Raw genomic sequence first — 18265 nt, forward strand, 5'->3', positions numbered from 1 at the left:
ACGGATACAGCCCAGGTTCGGTCTCCGGGGGAGTTTATGGAAAGTAAACCCAGCGGTTTGTTAACAGAACAGATCTAACTAGCGCTACAGAATATAAGACACGGGCAAAACGGAAGTTTGCCGCGCCTTTTTGAAACTAAGGGGCAATTTAAAAAATGATGTTTACCCGCTCGGAAGTGCATCGATTTTTGTGGTCCGGGCAACATGAATGGATTCATCGATTGTCACTGTCATCTCGCAGCACCCGAATTTCTCAGCGTAAGAGCTAGGCCTGACTCCGGGCCCTTTCACTTACAGTAAAAGCAACCTTTCCTCAAAGCGATTATAGTCTAATGTTTCAGATCTGCGCCAGAGCGAAGAGCCCCAGGTTTTATCCCTGATTTGTGTTGTGGCATTGTGCTGATGGGCGTCACAGGTGGTCATCTGCAATTTCTATAGAATAACTTAGTAGATGTTGGGGCCAAGGCCAGACTCTGTTGTGATTCTTCCTTTCGGAACATAAATGAATTCTCACTATTCACACAGTGCCATTTAAAACCATTACGAAAATGTATTTTTTTGCCAAACGTTTGCAATATTACATTTCATTTTTAAATAATCCCGAAGTATAATTTTATATGGATTCGAAGTAATTTACAGACTGATACTTTCCTTACGAGTTTTCACTTCGTTACAAACTGGGCAATGACAATTTCATCTTTCCGTGAGACTAGTCATAGCTCTGCAGACGTGTGTACAGCCTGACATAACATTGAGTCATTTAAACCAGAATGGCCCAGCTGGGTGTAAACAATCTCAGGGTACTGTTTCACATCGAAGAAGGGTTACCCCCACTGCCCTGAGAAATAGTTTTCTCTCAAATAGTATTACAAAAATAGATTATCTGATCATTATCACAATGCTGGTTGTGAAAGCTTGTTGTGCATAGATCGCTGCATTTTCCACATTGCAATAGTGCTATACTTCAGAAGTACTGTACTTCATTTACTGTAAAGTGCTTTATAATGTCCTGACCAGAGTCATGCACTTTAGTAGGAGGAATCAAAAGGCAGATTATCTAAATGGAGAGAGACTAGAGGTGAGTGAAGTACAGAGATATCTAGGTGTTCTAGTGAATGAATCGCAAAAAGCTATCAAGCAGGCCCAACGAATAGTTAAAAAGGCAAATGGCCTTTTGGTCTTTATTGCAAAGAGTTTGGAGATTAAAAATAGAGAGTTTTTGTTGCAGTTGTACAGAGTGTTGGAATACAATGTACAGTTTTAGCTCCCTCACCTTAGAAAAGATATAGTAACATTGGAGGCAGTCCAAGGGAGATTCAACAGGCTAATTTCTGTGTTGCCCTCAAGAGACGCTAAATTGTTTGGGACTGTATTCCTTGGGAGTTTAGATGAGTGAGGGATTGATCTCATTCAAACATGTAAGATCCTGAGGGAGCTTGACATGATAAATGGTGAGATGTTTTCACTAGTGGGAGAGTCTCGAGGAGGGGACATAGCTACAAGATAAAAGACCAGTCATTTGAAACTGAGATTCATAGAAAGTTCTTCTCGTAGATGGTAGGGAATTGCTAGAATTCTCTGGCCCAAAGGAGGGGAGGCTGCGTCATTAAAAGTATTTAAAGTGGAGATGGATAACTATTTGATAGATCAAGCAATAGAGGACTGTGGGGAAATGACACGGAAAGGAACAGAGGCTGGCATAGCATGCTACTATTTTTTGTGTTCTTGTGTGTTGTGTAAGGCACTATAGAAATGCAATGCCGAAAACCTCCAACCTTATTTGTGGCTGGGATTCTTCAGTGCCACAGCAGTGAATGAGTTTTGGCTGACCGCAAATTCTCCATTCTCATGGCAGTCAGGCGGATATGGATGAGGACAGGGCATCCCACCCTAAGTCGGTCAGGCGGATATGGATGAGGACAGGGCATCCCACCCCAAGTTGTCTTATTTCTTATATATTTATATTTTATGCATATATATAGTAAATAAAAAAAGCCCAATCGTAAACAACTCTGAACTATTGCTTATCCTCATTACTATTCCTAGAAACTTTCTGTTTACCTCTAGCCCTTAATTTCAACCATCTATCCATCCGTATGCACACATTTAGCTGAGTTGCATGTTCCATTATCTTTGTAACAAACATACAAGGTAGGAGCAGGAGCCACTCTGCCCTCGAGCCTGCTCCGCCATTCAATAAGATCATGGGTGATCTGATTGTAACCTCAACCCCATATTCCTGCCAACTCCTGAAAACTTTTCATCCCCTTGTTAATCAAGAACCAATCTAATTCTTCTTAAAAATATTTAAGGATTCTGCTCTCATTGCATTTTGAGGAAGAAATCTTCACATCACCCCTGTTAATGTCTCTCAGGATCCTAAATGTTTTGCTCAAGTAACCTCTTACTCTTCTAAACACTAGCAGATCCAAACCTAACCTCTCCAACCCTTCCACATAAGACAACCTGCCCATTCCTTGTATTAGTCTAGTAAACCTTCTCTGAAGTGCTAACATATTTACATCTTTCCTTAAATGAGGAGACCAATGCTGTACACAATACTCTAGATGTGGTATCACCAATGCCCTGTAGAACTGAAGCCTAACTTCCCTATTTTTGTAAATCAATTCATCTCACAATAAATGATAACATTCTATTAGCTTTCCTAATTCCTTGCTGTACCTGTTGTGACGTTACTGTGCTTTAAGAAATATGTTTTTTAAAAAATCATGTTCCCTGCAGTTTATAAGCAGCTTTATTTATTTTCATCGTTGCCTGTTTGCTTAGATGTCCTTTTAATGGGGTTTTGTTTATTTTTAATCTAAGCCTAATGCGATGTCCTGGAGTTTTATAAATTTGAATTGTTTGAGGGAAGAATGATTGACAGCTCAGGTGACAAGAGTTCTTTTACTTTCAGTTTCTGACTGCTGTTTTAGTTAGATGGTGTGTGGACTCCTGCCTGAAGGCAGTGTGTGAGTCTCTCTCCCTGTTATTAGAAATTCTGCTACGTTAGAAGCTGTTTTCCTTGCCTTCCTGGAGTGAAAACTTTGCAGTAAGGGGTCTGCAGGTTAAACGCCAGAGGCTAGCAATGGCTTTATCTCTACTTCGAGGTCTGCTGGAAGTTACGGTGTGGGGAAGTCAGTTTCAATTCTATTGAAATAACTAATTCACAGCAGACGTTATGAAGCTGCAAAGCCATGTGAGCGTTCTTATTTTCTGTGCTAAAGCTAGGACAGTCGTCCGTTTATAAGGAGGTTGGTTGTTTTGGAACAGTGCATTTAGTTGTAAAAGTTTATACAATATCATGTATATTTTTCTTGTTTGTAATTGATAAAAGTTGTTGCTAATTTTCTTTTTCTGTGTTAACTGTATTCATAAATAAACTTTGTTTGATAAAAGCTCCCTAATGGGTCATTTAAATCATACCTGAAGTGAAACGTCTCATGTTTACCCCCGCCAAATTCAAAGTGCAAAACTTATGGTCTAGGCTGACTTCATAAAATATTTTGGAGTCTCTGACCTGAGTTATAACACTGATTTTTGAGATTCATACATGAGGACACCCAGATCCCTCTGCACCTCAGAACTCTGCAATCTCTCACCATTTAGATAATAAGCTTCTCTTTTATTCTTCTTGCCACAATGGACTATTTTACATTATGCTCCATTTGCCTGATTTTTTTTTGCCCATCCACTTAACCTATCTATGTTCCTTCATAGCCTTCTTGTGCCCTCTTCACAATTTACTTTCCTACCTATCTTTTTAAGTTCAGCAAATTTAGTAAACATACCTGCAGTTTCTTCATCCAAGTCATTTATATAAACTGGCCTCTGCACTGATCCCTGTAGCACCAGATGTAACATCCTATCAACCAGAAAAGGACCTATTTATGCCAACTCTGTTCCCTCTTAACTAGCCAATCTTCAATCCATACCAATATGTTACCCCTGCACTATGAGCTCTTACTTTATGCAATAACCTTTGATGTGGCACCTTATCAGCTGCCTACTGGAAATCTAAGTACAGTACACTCATCAGTTCCCCTTTATCAGCAGCACATGTGACTCCTTCAAAGAATTCCAGTAAATAGGTTAAATTGCTTTCTCTTTCACAAAGCCATGTTGTCTTGGTCTGATTGCCTTGAAATTTTCCAAGCGCCCTGCTATAACATCTTTAATAATTGCTTCTAACATTTTCCCTATGACAGATGTTAGACTAACTGGCGTCTAGTTTCTTCCTTTCTATTTCTCTTTTTGAATAAAAGAGTTACATTTGCTATCTTCCAACTTAATAGCACCTTAGAAGATTAAAACAAATGCATCAACTATTTTAGTATCAATACCTTAGGATGAAGTTAATCTTGACCTGGGGATTTGTCAGCCTGTAGACCTAACAATTTGCTCAATACCATTTCTCTGGTAATTGTAATCTTCCCTCACTTCCATTTACTGAGTTGCAGCTATTTCTGAGATATTACTTGTGTCCCCCATAGTGAAGACCGATGCCAAATATCTATTTAATTCATCTGCCATAGCTGTGTATTCCATTATCAATTCCCCAGATGCACTTTTTATAGGAGGAACGCTCACTTTGTTAACTCTTTTCTTATTTAAATATCTATAGAAACTATTGTTATTCAGCTTTATATTATTAACTAGCTTGCTGTTCTACTTTAGTTTTTCCTCCATATCAATCTTTTGGTCATTCTTTTATTTTTCTGGTATTATGCCCAATTTTCTGACCTGCCACTCATCTTCACACAAATATATGAAACTATGAACTCCTCATCCAAGTTACTTTTGCCAATTGAATTTTTCCAATCTATATGTAGATTACAATCTCCCATTATTTCTTTTTACCTTTCTGACAAGCTCCCATTATTTCTTTTTTTATACTCTGTTCTACTATGTAGTTACAACTAGGGGGCCTGTTCACCACTCCCACAAGTGACCTTGCCTTTATGATTTCTCATCTCAACCTAAACTGCTTTTGCATCCTGCTTTCCTGAATTTGGGTCATCCCTCTCTAATATACTAAAACATAATTAATTAACAGATCCACACTTCACCTTTTCTTAACTTTTGCCCTTTCTAAATATCGCATACCCCAACATTCAGGTCCTAACCAATGGTATCCAGTGGTCACGCCTATCATCTTATATCAGATCATTCTTATTAGTTTCTATTTGCACTTTCAGTTAATCTGTTTTGTTACAAATGCTACGTGTTTAGATACAGGATCTTTAATTTTGTCCTTTTATTATTTTTGTAGCATCTAGCTTTACCTGTTGATTAACACTTAGTTTTGTATTCTCTGTCCCTCCCTGTCATGGCCTGTATATAATTTCCTACATTAGTACCTCCTCTCTTGCTTTCTCTATTCTTTGGTATATCACATCTTCCCCAAGTTGATCTCTTGCCCCCACTTATTCAGTTTAAAATTCTCTCTACTTCCCTAGTTTTTGCAGCTGACTAGAACACACTGTCTAGGTGGCATGGTGGTACAGTGGTTAGCATTGCTGCCTCACAGTGCCAGGGACATGTGTTCGATTCCCGGCTTGGGTCACTGTGTAGAGTGTGCACATTCTCCCTGTGTCTGCCTGGGTTTCCTCCATGTGCTCTGGTTTTCTCCCACTTTCCAAAGATCTGTGGGTTAGATGGATTAGCCATGCTAGCTTGCCCCTTAGTATCAGAGGGATTAGCTAGGGTAAATGCAGAAGGCCTGGATGGAATTGTGGTCGGTGCAGACTCAATGGGCCGAATGGTCTCCTTCTGCATTGTAAGGATTCTGTCAGCCCCAGCATGGTTCAGGTGTAGACTGTCCCAATGGTACAGATCCTATTTTCCGCAGAACTGGTGCCAGTGTCTCATGACCTGGAACCCACTTCTCCCATACCCGCCTTTGAGCCATACATTCATCTATCTAATCCTATTTGTCCTATGCCACTTTGTTTGGGGAATAATCCAGAAATTATTATCTTTGAGTTTCTGCTTCATAATTCGGTGCTTAGCTCCTCGTAATGATTGTGCAGAACCTGTTTCTTCATCCTGCCTATGTTATTGGAATCTATAAGGACCATTGGATGTACTCCCTCCCTCTGCAACTTCCCCTCCACCTGGAGCAGATGTCCCGAATCCTGCACCAGGCAGGCAACACAGTTATCTGGACTCTTGCTCCTTGTCACAGAGAACAGTGTCAATCCTCTTCACTATATTGTCCCTACTACCATTACATTCCTATGTGCTTTGTCCACTTGTTGCATCTAGCTTTACCTGCTGATTATTCTGAGAATTGTACTCTCTGTCCTTCCCTTCTACTGTACCATGGTCAGTCAGTTCATCCACTCTACAACTCTGCCTTCTCATCCAAACAATCTGAGAGAATCTCAGGCTTGTTGGGCAATTGCAGAGGCTGACACTCCTGCACTCTGCGCTCTGGGTCCCCTTACCTGCCTCACTCACAGCCACACTGTTGTCTGTGATCACTTTCTAAATCAGAACACTCTACCCTAGGAGGTTTGACTGCCTCATGGTACAAATTATCCAGGTAACAACCACCCTCCCTGATGTGTTGCAGTGTCCGGAACTCAGCCTCCACATGTTTGCCCTGGATCACAATGTTATCCGTGAGCTCCCACATGCTGCAGCCTTGAAACATCATCTGCCGTACCATTTTAATGTGTTTTAAACAATTACTTAATTGAATTATTTCCTTACCTATGGTGCTTTTTAAATATTTTATTAACTTCATCTCAAGTTGTTTACCATTTTAAACCTCAGGGATAGAATAGAACTTACCCACTTACCAGATTCTCAACAGACAGCTAACTGCTTTCCTATAGCAGTGTATGAATCAATCCGAAAGGGTGAGAAGATAGAAGTGAAGGGACACACACATCTCCTTCTTCCCTTCACTAAACTCCCCCACTTACCAAACTCTAAGCTTGCACTCAGCTTTCTTACCATACTCTATTTGTTTTACGGCATTGAAGATTCAGAATTTATAGAAAAGTCTCTTCTACAATACCTTGTTATATAGATATACAATCACTTTGACTAGATACCTATATGAAAACCAGTGATTAACCCTCATACAGCTGTACTGTAATGAGAGATCCTGTGCACAGCAAAACATAAATCCCAACACCTGATTCGCTCTAGCCATTGCTGCGTGACATTGCAGAAGAACATTTACAGATCTGTGCAGTAGAACATCCAGATTTGTTTAATGCTTCTCCCTGAAGAGTGTATGTACAATAACAAAACAACATATATTTATATCACGCTTTGAACATAATAAAACATCCCAAGGTGCTTTAGAGGAACACTAAAAAAAACAAAATATTACACCGAGCAACATGAGGCAATATTGGCTCAAATGACCAAAAGCTTGATCAAAGAGTTAGGCTTTGAGGAATGTCTTAAAGGTGGAAACCTAACTAGAGAGACAGAGAGGTATAGGGAGAATATTTCAGAGCTTAGGGCCCATGCAGCTGAGGGCACAGTCATAAATGCTGGAGCACTAAAATGGGGGATGCTCAACAAGGATTTGATGATAAGAGTCACTGCCATCGTGACTGTCTTAGTGAGGCAAGCGGTGGAAGATGTCGCCAGGCAGAGAGGCTTCATTTAGGGAAAAGTTGTCATCACCCCCCCCAGCCAGGTTTCTATGTAGGCCATGATGTTGATGCAATCATCCACAACAAATACATGGATGGCAAGTGACTTGTTCACAAGTAATCAGGGAGGGAGATGTGTGTAAGAGTTGTGAGAACTGATTTCTGGCAGAGTCCACAGGATCAGTAATGGGTGGGTGGACATTGGCAAGACTAGCCCCCAAGTGAGAGCACTGAGCAGGAAAGTTGGTGAGATCGTGGAATGGGGGTAAATGGCATTGCAGCTCATTATGAGCTAGTGCAGTTATTGAAGAATGTAGATATGCTGATCATTCAACCTGCCCCTATGCATAACACTGCACTTTTTCAAACTAAACATTATTTTCATGAACATAATCACTTAACGCTTCAAGATCCACATAAAGAGGACAGAATTATTTACAGTCCAGTATTCATACAGTTCTTAATAATGTCTATAAATTTCTCTGGTATTTCACCGATCTGCTAAAGCTATTATGGGAGATTTTGATTAATTTTGAAACATTGGTAAAGGTTACTCATTGGTCAAATCCACCAAGCAGGAGTAACTTTTCCAGCCCCCCAGACCCAATAACTTAAACCAACCAAATTTGAAAGTTTTGGAAGAAATTTTTGTACACAGAACTGATAGCAGCAGCATTGCTCAGATCAAAATATTTAGAAGGCTGCATTGGGCTCACTCGTGTACATTGAATACTGATACCTTATCAAACTGTTCTTTATGTATCCACTTAAGTTTGATCCACTGCATTTCTTTCTCTAAATAATGGTCAAATATGACCTATCTTTCAGAAATCTAATTTTCATCAGATGACATTTCACAAAACACTTAGGGAATTTCCTTCAGTATTTTAGGCCCTAATAGTTTATCAATAACTGAAATAAAACTAACTAGTCAGTAACAAACCTTGCCTTAACCTGTCTTTCATCAGAAAGGAGGAAAATCACATTTTTTCCATTGAAAGAATTTCAATTAATGCCTCTGCCTTTTCTTCCCTTGTTCCTTTCATGACTCTTAGATATAAAACAAAGTAATTTGAGTACATTACGTTTCAGTAACTTATTTTTGAATAATAACCTGCAGTAATTAGTCTATTGGTTCTACAATCCCAATAGCCACCTAACCTAAAAACCAAAGCAAATTGTTGATTTGATATCCCCATCATTTCCAGAATCTCTATTACAAATTTGCCTCTTTAATCTCTTAATAATCCTGTCACAATAATCCTGTTAGCTATCCTCTTGCTTCTGATGTGCCTATAGAAAGTTCTTTTTTACCATATCTCTATGACTATCCCTCTTTTTTTTCTAATCTTTTAGTAGTTTTTCTCTCCAGTTTGTCCTTGCTGTTTTCATCTTTTGTCTCAGCTCTTACTGTCATTTTTATCAGTTTCAAGTTTGTTCTAGTTTCACCCACTTTTCACCCATGGCACCATTATTTTTGATACACTCCCCTCTGTGCTCATTATTGCAACATAATCTATATTTATTTAAACTTCTCTATTGTTGCTCTGTCATTTTTATTTGCCAATTCCTCCTATTTAATCTGGGTAAGGTCCCATTTTATCTCACTTTCAATCTTTTGTAGTTAAATATCCTTGTCCCCTACTTATTTTTCCTTTCCTATACTAATATTGGATCTTTTTATATTGTGGTCACTTCTACACAAACGTCCCTTACTTTTTGGGTTACTGTGTACTCTGTACTATTACGCAGTGGAGGTCAAGTAGTGGTTTCTTCCTTGTTCAAAAACTGCAGCTGCAGAAGCATTTTGATTGAGAAAATAATCATGAGTACATTGCAAAAAATACCCTCTACCACCACAATCATTTTCCTCATTCCAACTGATATTTGGATAATATCTACCACATTGTAACTATTGTTCATATAATTTTTCTACAGATCTCATCCTCAGTTGGCTTTGATGCTCTGTAATATTTTCCAAGTAGCTTTTCTTTAGTTTCATTTATCTGTATAAACATGCTGCCCTGCTGTGTTTTTTTTTATATATGAATACTGCTACAACTGCTACTTCTCTTTCCTTTATTCCTTCCCTATCCTTACTGAAGGTTTTATGCTCAGGAATATTTAATAGTCATTTCTCACCCAGCTAGTCATTTTTCAGTTACTGCTGTAACATTGTGTAGTTTAATTTTAAGTAATTACCAGTTTTTTTTCTTACATTCAGTGCATTGATATTTAAATATAAAAAACACATATCAGTTTTATATGTGTTTTTCCTATCTTTTTTGTTTCTATGTATTGAATTTTTGTTAGCCTACTTGACAGGGGTTAACTCCAACTTTTCTACCTCCTTACCTATAAACCTAAAGCTTTCCTTGCCTCCCAGCTGTGCATTACTTCTTAGGGAGACCCCTTTAAATCTCCATTTAAATACAGTCCTGACTGATAGGATGAAAGTCTCCCTCCTTTGTTGTTTGTAAGGATTTTACATGAAGGACTTCATCACAATTCTAAGTAATTGTCCCCCTATTTTGAGACTGTACTCCCATTTTCTGGATGCTATTGCTCTGAGAAACAGCAGGCACAATTCTCCCAAAGAATTTCTAAGTGTTGTCCTGGTGGGAAAAGCGATGTAATTCCTACCAGGTGGCTCGGCGTGATCTGCATCACAGTCCACCCACACTTAGTCGTTTTTTTTGGAGCTTGGGATGTTTCCTGCTATGAAAGAGATGTGTGAGACCTAAAGATGCCAGCAAAGCTGGATCTTCAGAGATCAGTGTGCCAGTTTTAAAGGGTGGCCAAATCTTCAGACAACCTTAGTGATGCCCCATGTCTATACAAAGAGACTGTGAGTAATATACAAAGTTTACTGATTATAGAAACTCTAAAGAAAACACCAATAGACTGCAAAGAGATATAGTACTTTAGGTATGGTGATTTCCATCCTAATTGCTTGTTGTATCTGCGTGATAACTTACTGTGTTTTCTGTATGAGTACACCTAAATTGCCCTGAATTATTATAAGATTCATGCCTTTTCAAATATATTTTGATTTTTTTGTTCTTCCTACTCAGCAGCAAAGACCTGCACCCACCCCCCCCCGCACTTGTTGGCATCAGTTTCCCCCCCCCCACTCACCACTACCAATGGCACCCCTCCCACCAGGTAAGTGAAGCTCTGCTATGGGGTAGCCCCCTTCAGGCCTCCTACCCCTCATGCCCCCTCATGCCCTGCCCCTTGGAAGTGCCAACCTGACTTTAGTGCCAACCTCTCAGAAGCCACCTTATGAAGTCACTTCAGAGTCTTGTATGCTTCAATGAGATTGCCTCACATTCTTTTTCAGAGAGTATAACAATTTACTCAGACTGTACAATCTTCTTGTCCCAGGGACCAATCTAGCGAACCTTCACTGTACTGCTCCAATGCAAGTATATCCTTTGATGTGGAAGCCAAAGGGGGACACAGTACTCTAGGTTTGCTTCTTGTATCTGCATGGTAGCTTATTGTGTTTCCTGTATGCGTACAACCAAGTTTCCCTGAACTATTACAAGATTCATGCCTTTTCAAATATATTTTGATTTTCTGTTCTTACTACCAGAGTGGATAACACCACATTTCTCCATATATTCTACCTTGTTGCCCACTCATTTAATCTGCCCATATCTCTTTGCAGTTTATTGGAGTTTCCATTCCCATCTAGTTTCTATCATCAGTAAACTTTGTATATTACCCACAGTCTCTTTGTCTAAGTCATTAATATAGATTACAAATAACTGAAGACCCTAACCTGCTGTTCAAGCCACTTCAGGTCTTGAACAGCAGGTTAGGTGTAAGGACTCGCATTCTAATCAGTGATCTCTAAACTGTCTGTGCTTTATATGCTCTGTCTGAGGCCAGAACTCTCCATTCACCTGACGAAGGGGCTAACCCCGAAAGCTTGTGAGTATATTATCAAATAAATAGGTTGGACTAAAACCTGGTGTTGTCAGACTTTTTACTGTGTTTACGCCAGTCCGACGCTGGCATACCCACATCATAACATGAAAATGCCCATTTTTCTCTGCTTCTCATCTGTTAATCAATTCTTCATCCATGCAAATATATTGCCCCCAATTCCATGAGTCCTTATCTTACGTGTTCACTTTTAATTTGCCTTTTGGAAATCCCAACATAGTACATTTATTGGTTTCCCTTTATCTACCCTACTAATTACATCCTCACTGACTGTACTGTCCCCATCATTACCTCATCCTTTTCATGCTAAGGACCCCCCCGCCATCACCACCACCACCACCACCATCCCTATCCATCCTCTTGTCATTGTTCTCATCCAAGCAGGTAGCAAGTATCTGTCCTTCAAGGTCAGTACTGGGATTTCTCTGTCATTGCACTATGGATCCCTATATCTGCCTGATTCACAGTCACACCTTGGTGTACCTGACAACTGACCAACTCTAAAGGCCTCCTTTCCCTCAGGGATGTGATTCTTTCTTGGATCAAAGTGTCCAGGTAACTTTTCCCCTCCCTAATACCCTGCATTTTCTGCAGTTTGGACTCCTGTTCAACAACTCTGAGCCAAAGTGACTTGTGCTGAGACGCTTACTGCAGACTGCAGGGATTTCAATGTTCTCCTCAAACCCCCAAGTGTAGCCTTTATAGATTATCAGCTACTCTGTTGTGTGTACCTATTTATTTATTTAATTAGTTATTAGTTTATTAAAGTAATATCAAGTTACAGTCTCCTAGCTTAGAGACAAAAGAAGAACACTCACCAGCTACTGGGGATAAAGGAGAGGAGGGAAAAAGCAGCACCTCTTCCCTTTCTGCATCAAATTCTCACTTGTATCAAGTTCCGAACTTTATCACTTTTTATGGAGCATTCTGTTCCATGATCACTCTGTACTTTACCCTTGAAGTTAAGTTGCCTCCTGACACAGCCAATGATCATCTCTGAATAGTGACCATTTGGGTGCCAGAGGGAGATGCGAGCCCATGTAATCAAATTGCAGAAAAGAGTAGGCACTTTTAAGACAGGGGTGACAATTTGCAAAGAAAATTGGTGGAAGGAATTTCACTCTTTCTTCTGATAAGTGGTTAAAACATTGATGCAAAACACTGCAAGTTTGAGAACATATCTTCTGGGATACCAGAGAATGTTCTCTGATAATATTGTGATTAAATTCTATATGGATACTTTTTCCTTTGCTTTATTCTGATGTCTTCAGGACTTAAGATAAGTCTATTGGTAACTTCACAAACAACTTCAGAAAGTTATGAAGAAGCAACTAAGCAGAACGCAGTACATTTGATGAATCAACTGAAATGTTCAGGTCTAGGACTAATAGGTTTTTCTTTGGAAAGGTTATCAAGGATATGGAGGAAAAGCAACGCAAATGGAGCTACAGATCAGCTATAATCTAACAGAATTGTGGCATATGTTTGAGGGCTGAATCTTCCTAAATTTAAATGAGGAAAGATATCATTTGCAAGATCTTTTGAGTAGACAAAGTAGAAATTTCATTAATGGTTTTCACTGGGAAAGGGATGTCAGAGTGACCGTCACCTAGTGTGGGATGCAGATTAATATTAAAACAGATGTGAACTTAATGTTTTTAATTCTATCACCTCTCTTTGAATGCATTTTTATTTTTTTTGACCAGATCACATTTAAACTTATGCAGTTTTGTTATATAGGAACATAAGAGCAGCAGTAGGCCATTGGTCCTTCAAGTCTTTTTCCCCATTCAAACACATCATGGCTGATCATTCACCTCAATGCCATTTTCCCCCACTATTCCTTCTATATCCCTATCCCTCAATATCATTAGTATTCGGAAAACTATCAATTACAGTATTGAACATGCTCAATTGAGTTTCCATAGCCCTCTGAGGTAAAGAATTCCAAAGGTTCATCACCCCAAGTGAAGAAATTGCTCCTTGTCTCAGACTTAAATGGTCTGCCCCTTATTCTGATTATTCTGAGACCATGTCTCCTGGTTCTAGACTTGACAGCCAGGGGAAACATCCTATTCATATCTACCCTGTCACACCCTGTAAAAAAATTTTGTAAGTTTCAATGAGATCATTTCTCATTCTTGGAAATTCTAGAGAATACATCACAAGTGTATGAAGTTTAAAATATTTGGGTGAGAGCCAGCTACCAAATGTATAAGATCTGTCTAAACAGTAAGATAATTTCCTGCTAGAGTTAAGGGACTTTGACTCATATACACTGTGTAATCCTAAAGAATTATCTGTATCTTCAACTTATTGGCAAATCATCCCGTCTTGCCTCACCCATAGGGAGACCTCAGTGCTCCTCCTGTTCAGCCTCACCCAGAGGAAGACACCACTCTCTATCATCCTGCCTCACTGAGATTTAACAAATGATTCAGGGAGCACAAATACTGGTCAGTGACCCACCTCCCCTGCACTAAGTTTGTAAGTTTTTTTCATGCTAACAGTTATGAATGACAAGAGCACTAGAGGGCAGTATAAACACACCTTCTTATGGAGGCCACATGTCAAGTTGGAAGGATATAGGCTTTCAGTGCTTTCGATCTCATCTTACCAGAATGTCATAGATATATTCAAAATATCACAGCTTCTCCTCTTCTTGCAAAAGAATGTGGTGTCACCATTCCACAGAGAACCTATTCTGGCTATTGATCATCCCCTGTGTATTGCATTATTTTTTGATACTGACCAAAATTTGTCAGTCACACCTCTGAATGTGAAACCTCTTGCCCTATTCTCCAGCATATCTGAAGTTATTATGTGTGGTTGATTTTATTCATTAATGATCTTGTTTTAATTCCATGAGGGTTTTTTTCTGCAATGCCTCTTTTTGAGGCTTAACAGCTTTATTGTATCAAGACATTTTTCATAGCACTTTGCTCTGGTGTTGATATTGATATTTTTCTGGCCAGTAGAAGCCTAGTTGTTTTATTACAGCACCAGTAATCCAGAGACATGGACTCATGATTGGGAGACATGAGTTCAGATCCCACCAATGCAGTTGGGGAATTAAATCAGTGAATTAAATAAATCTGGAATGAAAAGATAGAATCAGTCATAGTGACTGAAACCACCAAATTGTCATTAAAACTCATCTGGTTCGGTCATATTTAGGAAAGAAAATCTTCTGTCCTTACCTGATCTGATCCATTACAATTCCAGATCCACAGAACCATTAAATTCCTACAGTGCAGAAGAAGGCTTTCGGCCTATCGAATTGCACTGACCCTCTGAAAGAACATCCCACCCAGGCCCATCCTGTGCATTTAGCATGGCCAATCCATCTAACTTGCACACCTTTGGAGTGTGGGAGGAAACCCATATTGACACTGGGAGAATGTGAAAACTCCATACAGTCACCCAAGACCAGAGTTGAATCCAGGTACCTGGCACTGTGACGCAGCAGTGCTAACCACTATGTCACCATACAGCCCTTGTGGTTGAATGTTAACTGTGGAAAATAGCAGCTGGGGGAGGTGTATCCCTTAAGTGAGGCAATAAAAGGCCATTTATGGGCTCCAACTGGGGCAAGGTTGAGCTGACTGTCCTTGACCTCGCCTGTCCCCTGTAAAATTGTGGGCAGGTGGAAAGCGGGAAGATTACCTGGGGTATTTTATGAGCCACCTGACCTGTAGTCCCACCAGAGAGAGACTAAATTTCTACACATGGTACTTTAGAGGTGTCAAGTTGGCCTCTCTGTGGCCAGACCATCAAGTGTGACAAATTTGAAAGGATGCGTGCAGGATGCAAGACTTATTAATTCCGTAGATGCATTGGACAGGGCAGGGCTTCTCAAACTCTGGATCATGACTTCCAGTTGGGCTGCAAGATGAAATTTTGCTGTTGTGACCTCTGAGGCAGCAATGGAGCTGGGATTGAATGCTGACAACTGGGAGACCCCTTTTGCAAATGGTGGGTGTGGCTTAATAAGCTGCTCTTGGAGGCCCAGTTGCTGCTGCAAATAAAAAACCTGTGAAAAGGTAAATGTTTGGTTTATTGAGCGAGTTCCTACTTTTTTGTTACTTCTGTCTCCCCTCACCCCTGATGGTGATGAAAAGGGCTAAGCAAGGGTATTTGGGAGGTGGAGATGGGTGACGAGAGAGGGAAAATGGGAGGTAAGGAAGGAGAAGATGTGGGTGAAGAAGATGGAGTTGAGGGGTGAAGGAGAGGGTGGCATGGTGGCACAGTGGTTAGCACTGCTATCATTCATGAATGAATATGGCAGGACTGCAGAGGTTAGATCCATTGGCCATGGGATTGCTTAGCTTCATCTGTTGAATGCTGCATCCACTGGTTAGTATTCAAGTTGTCCTGTAACTTTACCAGGTTGACACCTGTTTTTAGATATGCCTGCTGCTGCTCCTGGCATGCCCTCCTGATTTGCATTGAACCAGGAAAATATGATCACTACCACCAAAATGCTCTCCCACTGCCAGCTTGATTCTAATAGTAGAATGATGGATTATGCTGGATCATGAGGTTACAGATTGTGGTTGACGGTTGCCGTAGATGGCCCATAGTGCCTCATGGATGTCCAGTTTTGGGTTGTTCCATCTTTTGAAATTTATCCCATCTAACACAGTGAACACAATGGAAGTTATACTCAATATGAAGACTGGACTTTGTCACTACCAGGACTGTGAGGTGGTCACTCCTATGGGCTTTGAAGGCTGAATGCCTTGCTAGGCAATTTCAGAGGGCAGTGAGTAGTCAACCACATTGCTGTGTGTCTGGCATCACATGTAGGTCAGGCCACGCAAGGACAGTACATTTCTTCCCCTAAGGGGTATTAGTGAACTAGATGGCGTTTTATGATAATTAATAATGGTTTCATGGTTACTGTTACTGACACCAGCTTTTTCTTCCAGATGTATTAACTGAATTTAAATTTCACTAGCCACTGTTTCAATCCTCTGTCCACAGAACATCAGCCCAGGCCTCTGGATTGGTAGTCTATTGATATTAACACCATGCCGCTGCTGTAATTAATGCCCAATAGTATTTTAAGTTTACACATTTATCATTGTTAAACAAACTTTGGTAAAGTTATCTTTAGGATATGTACATAATTACTAATCTTGTTATTTTTGTTTTAGGATATTGACACAGTGATAGAGCAAGCTAAAAAGGTACAACTAATTTCCATTAATCAATTCTTGGATTAAATAACACAGAGACAAATATGTTCATTTGCACATAAGCATCGAAAACAAGTATTCTTCAAGTGGCATTATTAATCCTCCTCAGAAATTTCCTCAGAGCTTCTCCAGCCACACTGGCATAACTTATTGGGAAATGCCATGGCCACCCTGTTGAAATTGCTACAATAGAGTTCAAATATTTCTGAGGAAGTTCTAGGCTTGTAATTTGATAGTCTACTAAGTATGGATTTTACCCTGTCTAGAGCAATATTTTCAACATGAACAGTGTGATGAGAATGCAACCACATGTTTCTGCCCATGTGCATTCTGGCTGTTGCACAGGCAGCTCATGGAATGGTAAATGGTAAACATGGAATGGAATGGTAGACACCCTATCACAACTGCACTCCAGCTGATTGGAGAAAGGTGTGACAAGGTGGGTTTAACACTTTAGCTACCATGCTTGTTGATTGTGCAGTCTATAATTAAAGCTGAGCAACAAGTCTATTTTGGATTATATCCTATGGGCATTCAGACAACTGTTGATGATGTGAGTATGATTATTCATTGCAGCAGTTTTTTGTTCTTTCCAGGCTGGACTCCTAGCTCTTGTGGCAGTAGCAGAACATTCGGGAGAGTTTGAAAAGCTGATAGAGCTTTCAGATAAGTATGTATATCATACCTTTAACACACTTATTTATAAAATATCCAAGCCTTCAAGCACCCTGGTTATTCAGTGGTAAAGGTACCATGTGACATAGCCACTGAGTCAGATAGACTTAGGTAGGTCTGAGGTTTCATCTGAGTCTTTACTTGACTTCAACTGAGACTTAGGAGAGGTTCTACTTTTGTCCTTATTATTAAGCTGAGTACGAAGAAAATTAATCAGCAAACACCCCTTCACTTAATTGCTGACTTAATCACTAAAGGAAATCTTAATTGCTATCTTAATCACTAAAGGAAAGCACGTATATGGACATTGGATTATGAGAAACCCCTTAGCCAAATTCTCCATTAACATTCATAAGAAGAAGTCTCTTAACTGAGAAACCAGAGGGTTTCACCAGCTATGGAACCCAGCAGCAGATAATGTCCAAATTATTATGCTTCTTTCACGTACCTACTCATTTCTTTAAAACTTGTATTAATTGCCACTGTGTGCTGCATACCTGTATTTGTAAACTTGATTCGGATCTGGGTGTGAAGTAATGGTTCTTAAAGAGAGGGGAAGAACAACTTTAGTTGGAATCTGCTGATATAAAGTGACAATTGTGTCCCATGGCCACAGGTGAGGTGCCTGAAAATTGGAGGGTGGCAAATGTTGGCCCAAAGTGTGTAAATTATTCCAGCTAAGAACTGGTCTGAACTTGGTGGATTAATTTGGATAGCCAGGGTACCCCTTTGGACATGTAAGGAATCCCTTTGGATATGATTCTCTTGAGAGGGTTAAGGTATACTTCGAGGCATGAGTGTAACTGGAAGAGAATG

The 18265-nt window shown here is 39.9% G+C and overlaps 1 protein-coding gene across 4 annotated transcripts in view; it reads left to right on the forward strand.

The window, feature by feature from the left end:
• The first annotated feature begins 61 nt into the window (after positions 1-61).
• LOC145350962 (deoxyribonuclease TATDN3-like) overlaps positions 62-18265 on the forward strand; it is a 79169-nt gene continuing 60965 nt past the window's right edge. Inside the window, exons 1-3 of one of the 4 annotated variants that reach the window (XM_080200500.1) lie at positions 62-258; positions 16733-16765; positions 17371-17444. In XM_080200500.1, coding sequence (XP_080056626.1) covers positions 205-258; positions 16733-16765; positions 17371-17444 — 161 coding nt within the window. In that variant the 5' untranslated portion in view covers positions 62-204. The remainder of the gene's footprint in view (positions 259-16732; positions 16766-17370; positions 17445-18265) is intronic. The other 3 variants (XM_080200497.1, XM_080200498.1, XM_080200501.1) reach the window with 3 other exon arrangements.

This window comes from Carcharhinus amblyrhynchos, chromosome 12 (genome assembly GCF_965287045.1).
Source record: "Carcharhinus amblyrhynchos chromosome 12, sCarAmb.v2.hapA, whole genome shotgun sequence".
Lineage (NCBI taxonomy): Eukaryota > Metazoa > Chordata > Chondrichthyes > Carcharhiniformes > Carcharhinidae > Carcharhinus > Carcharhinus amblyrhynchos.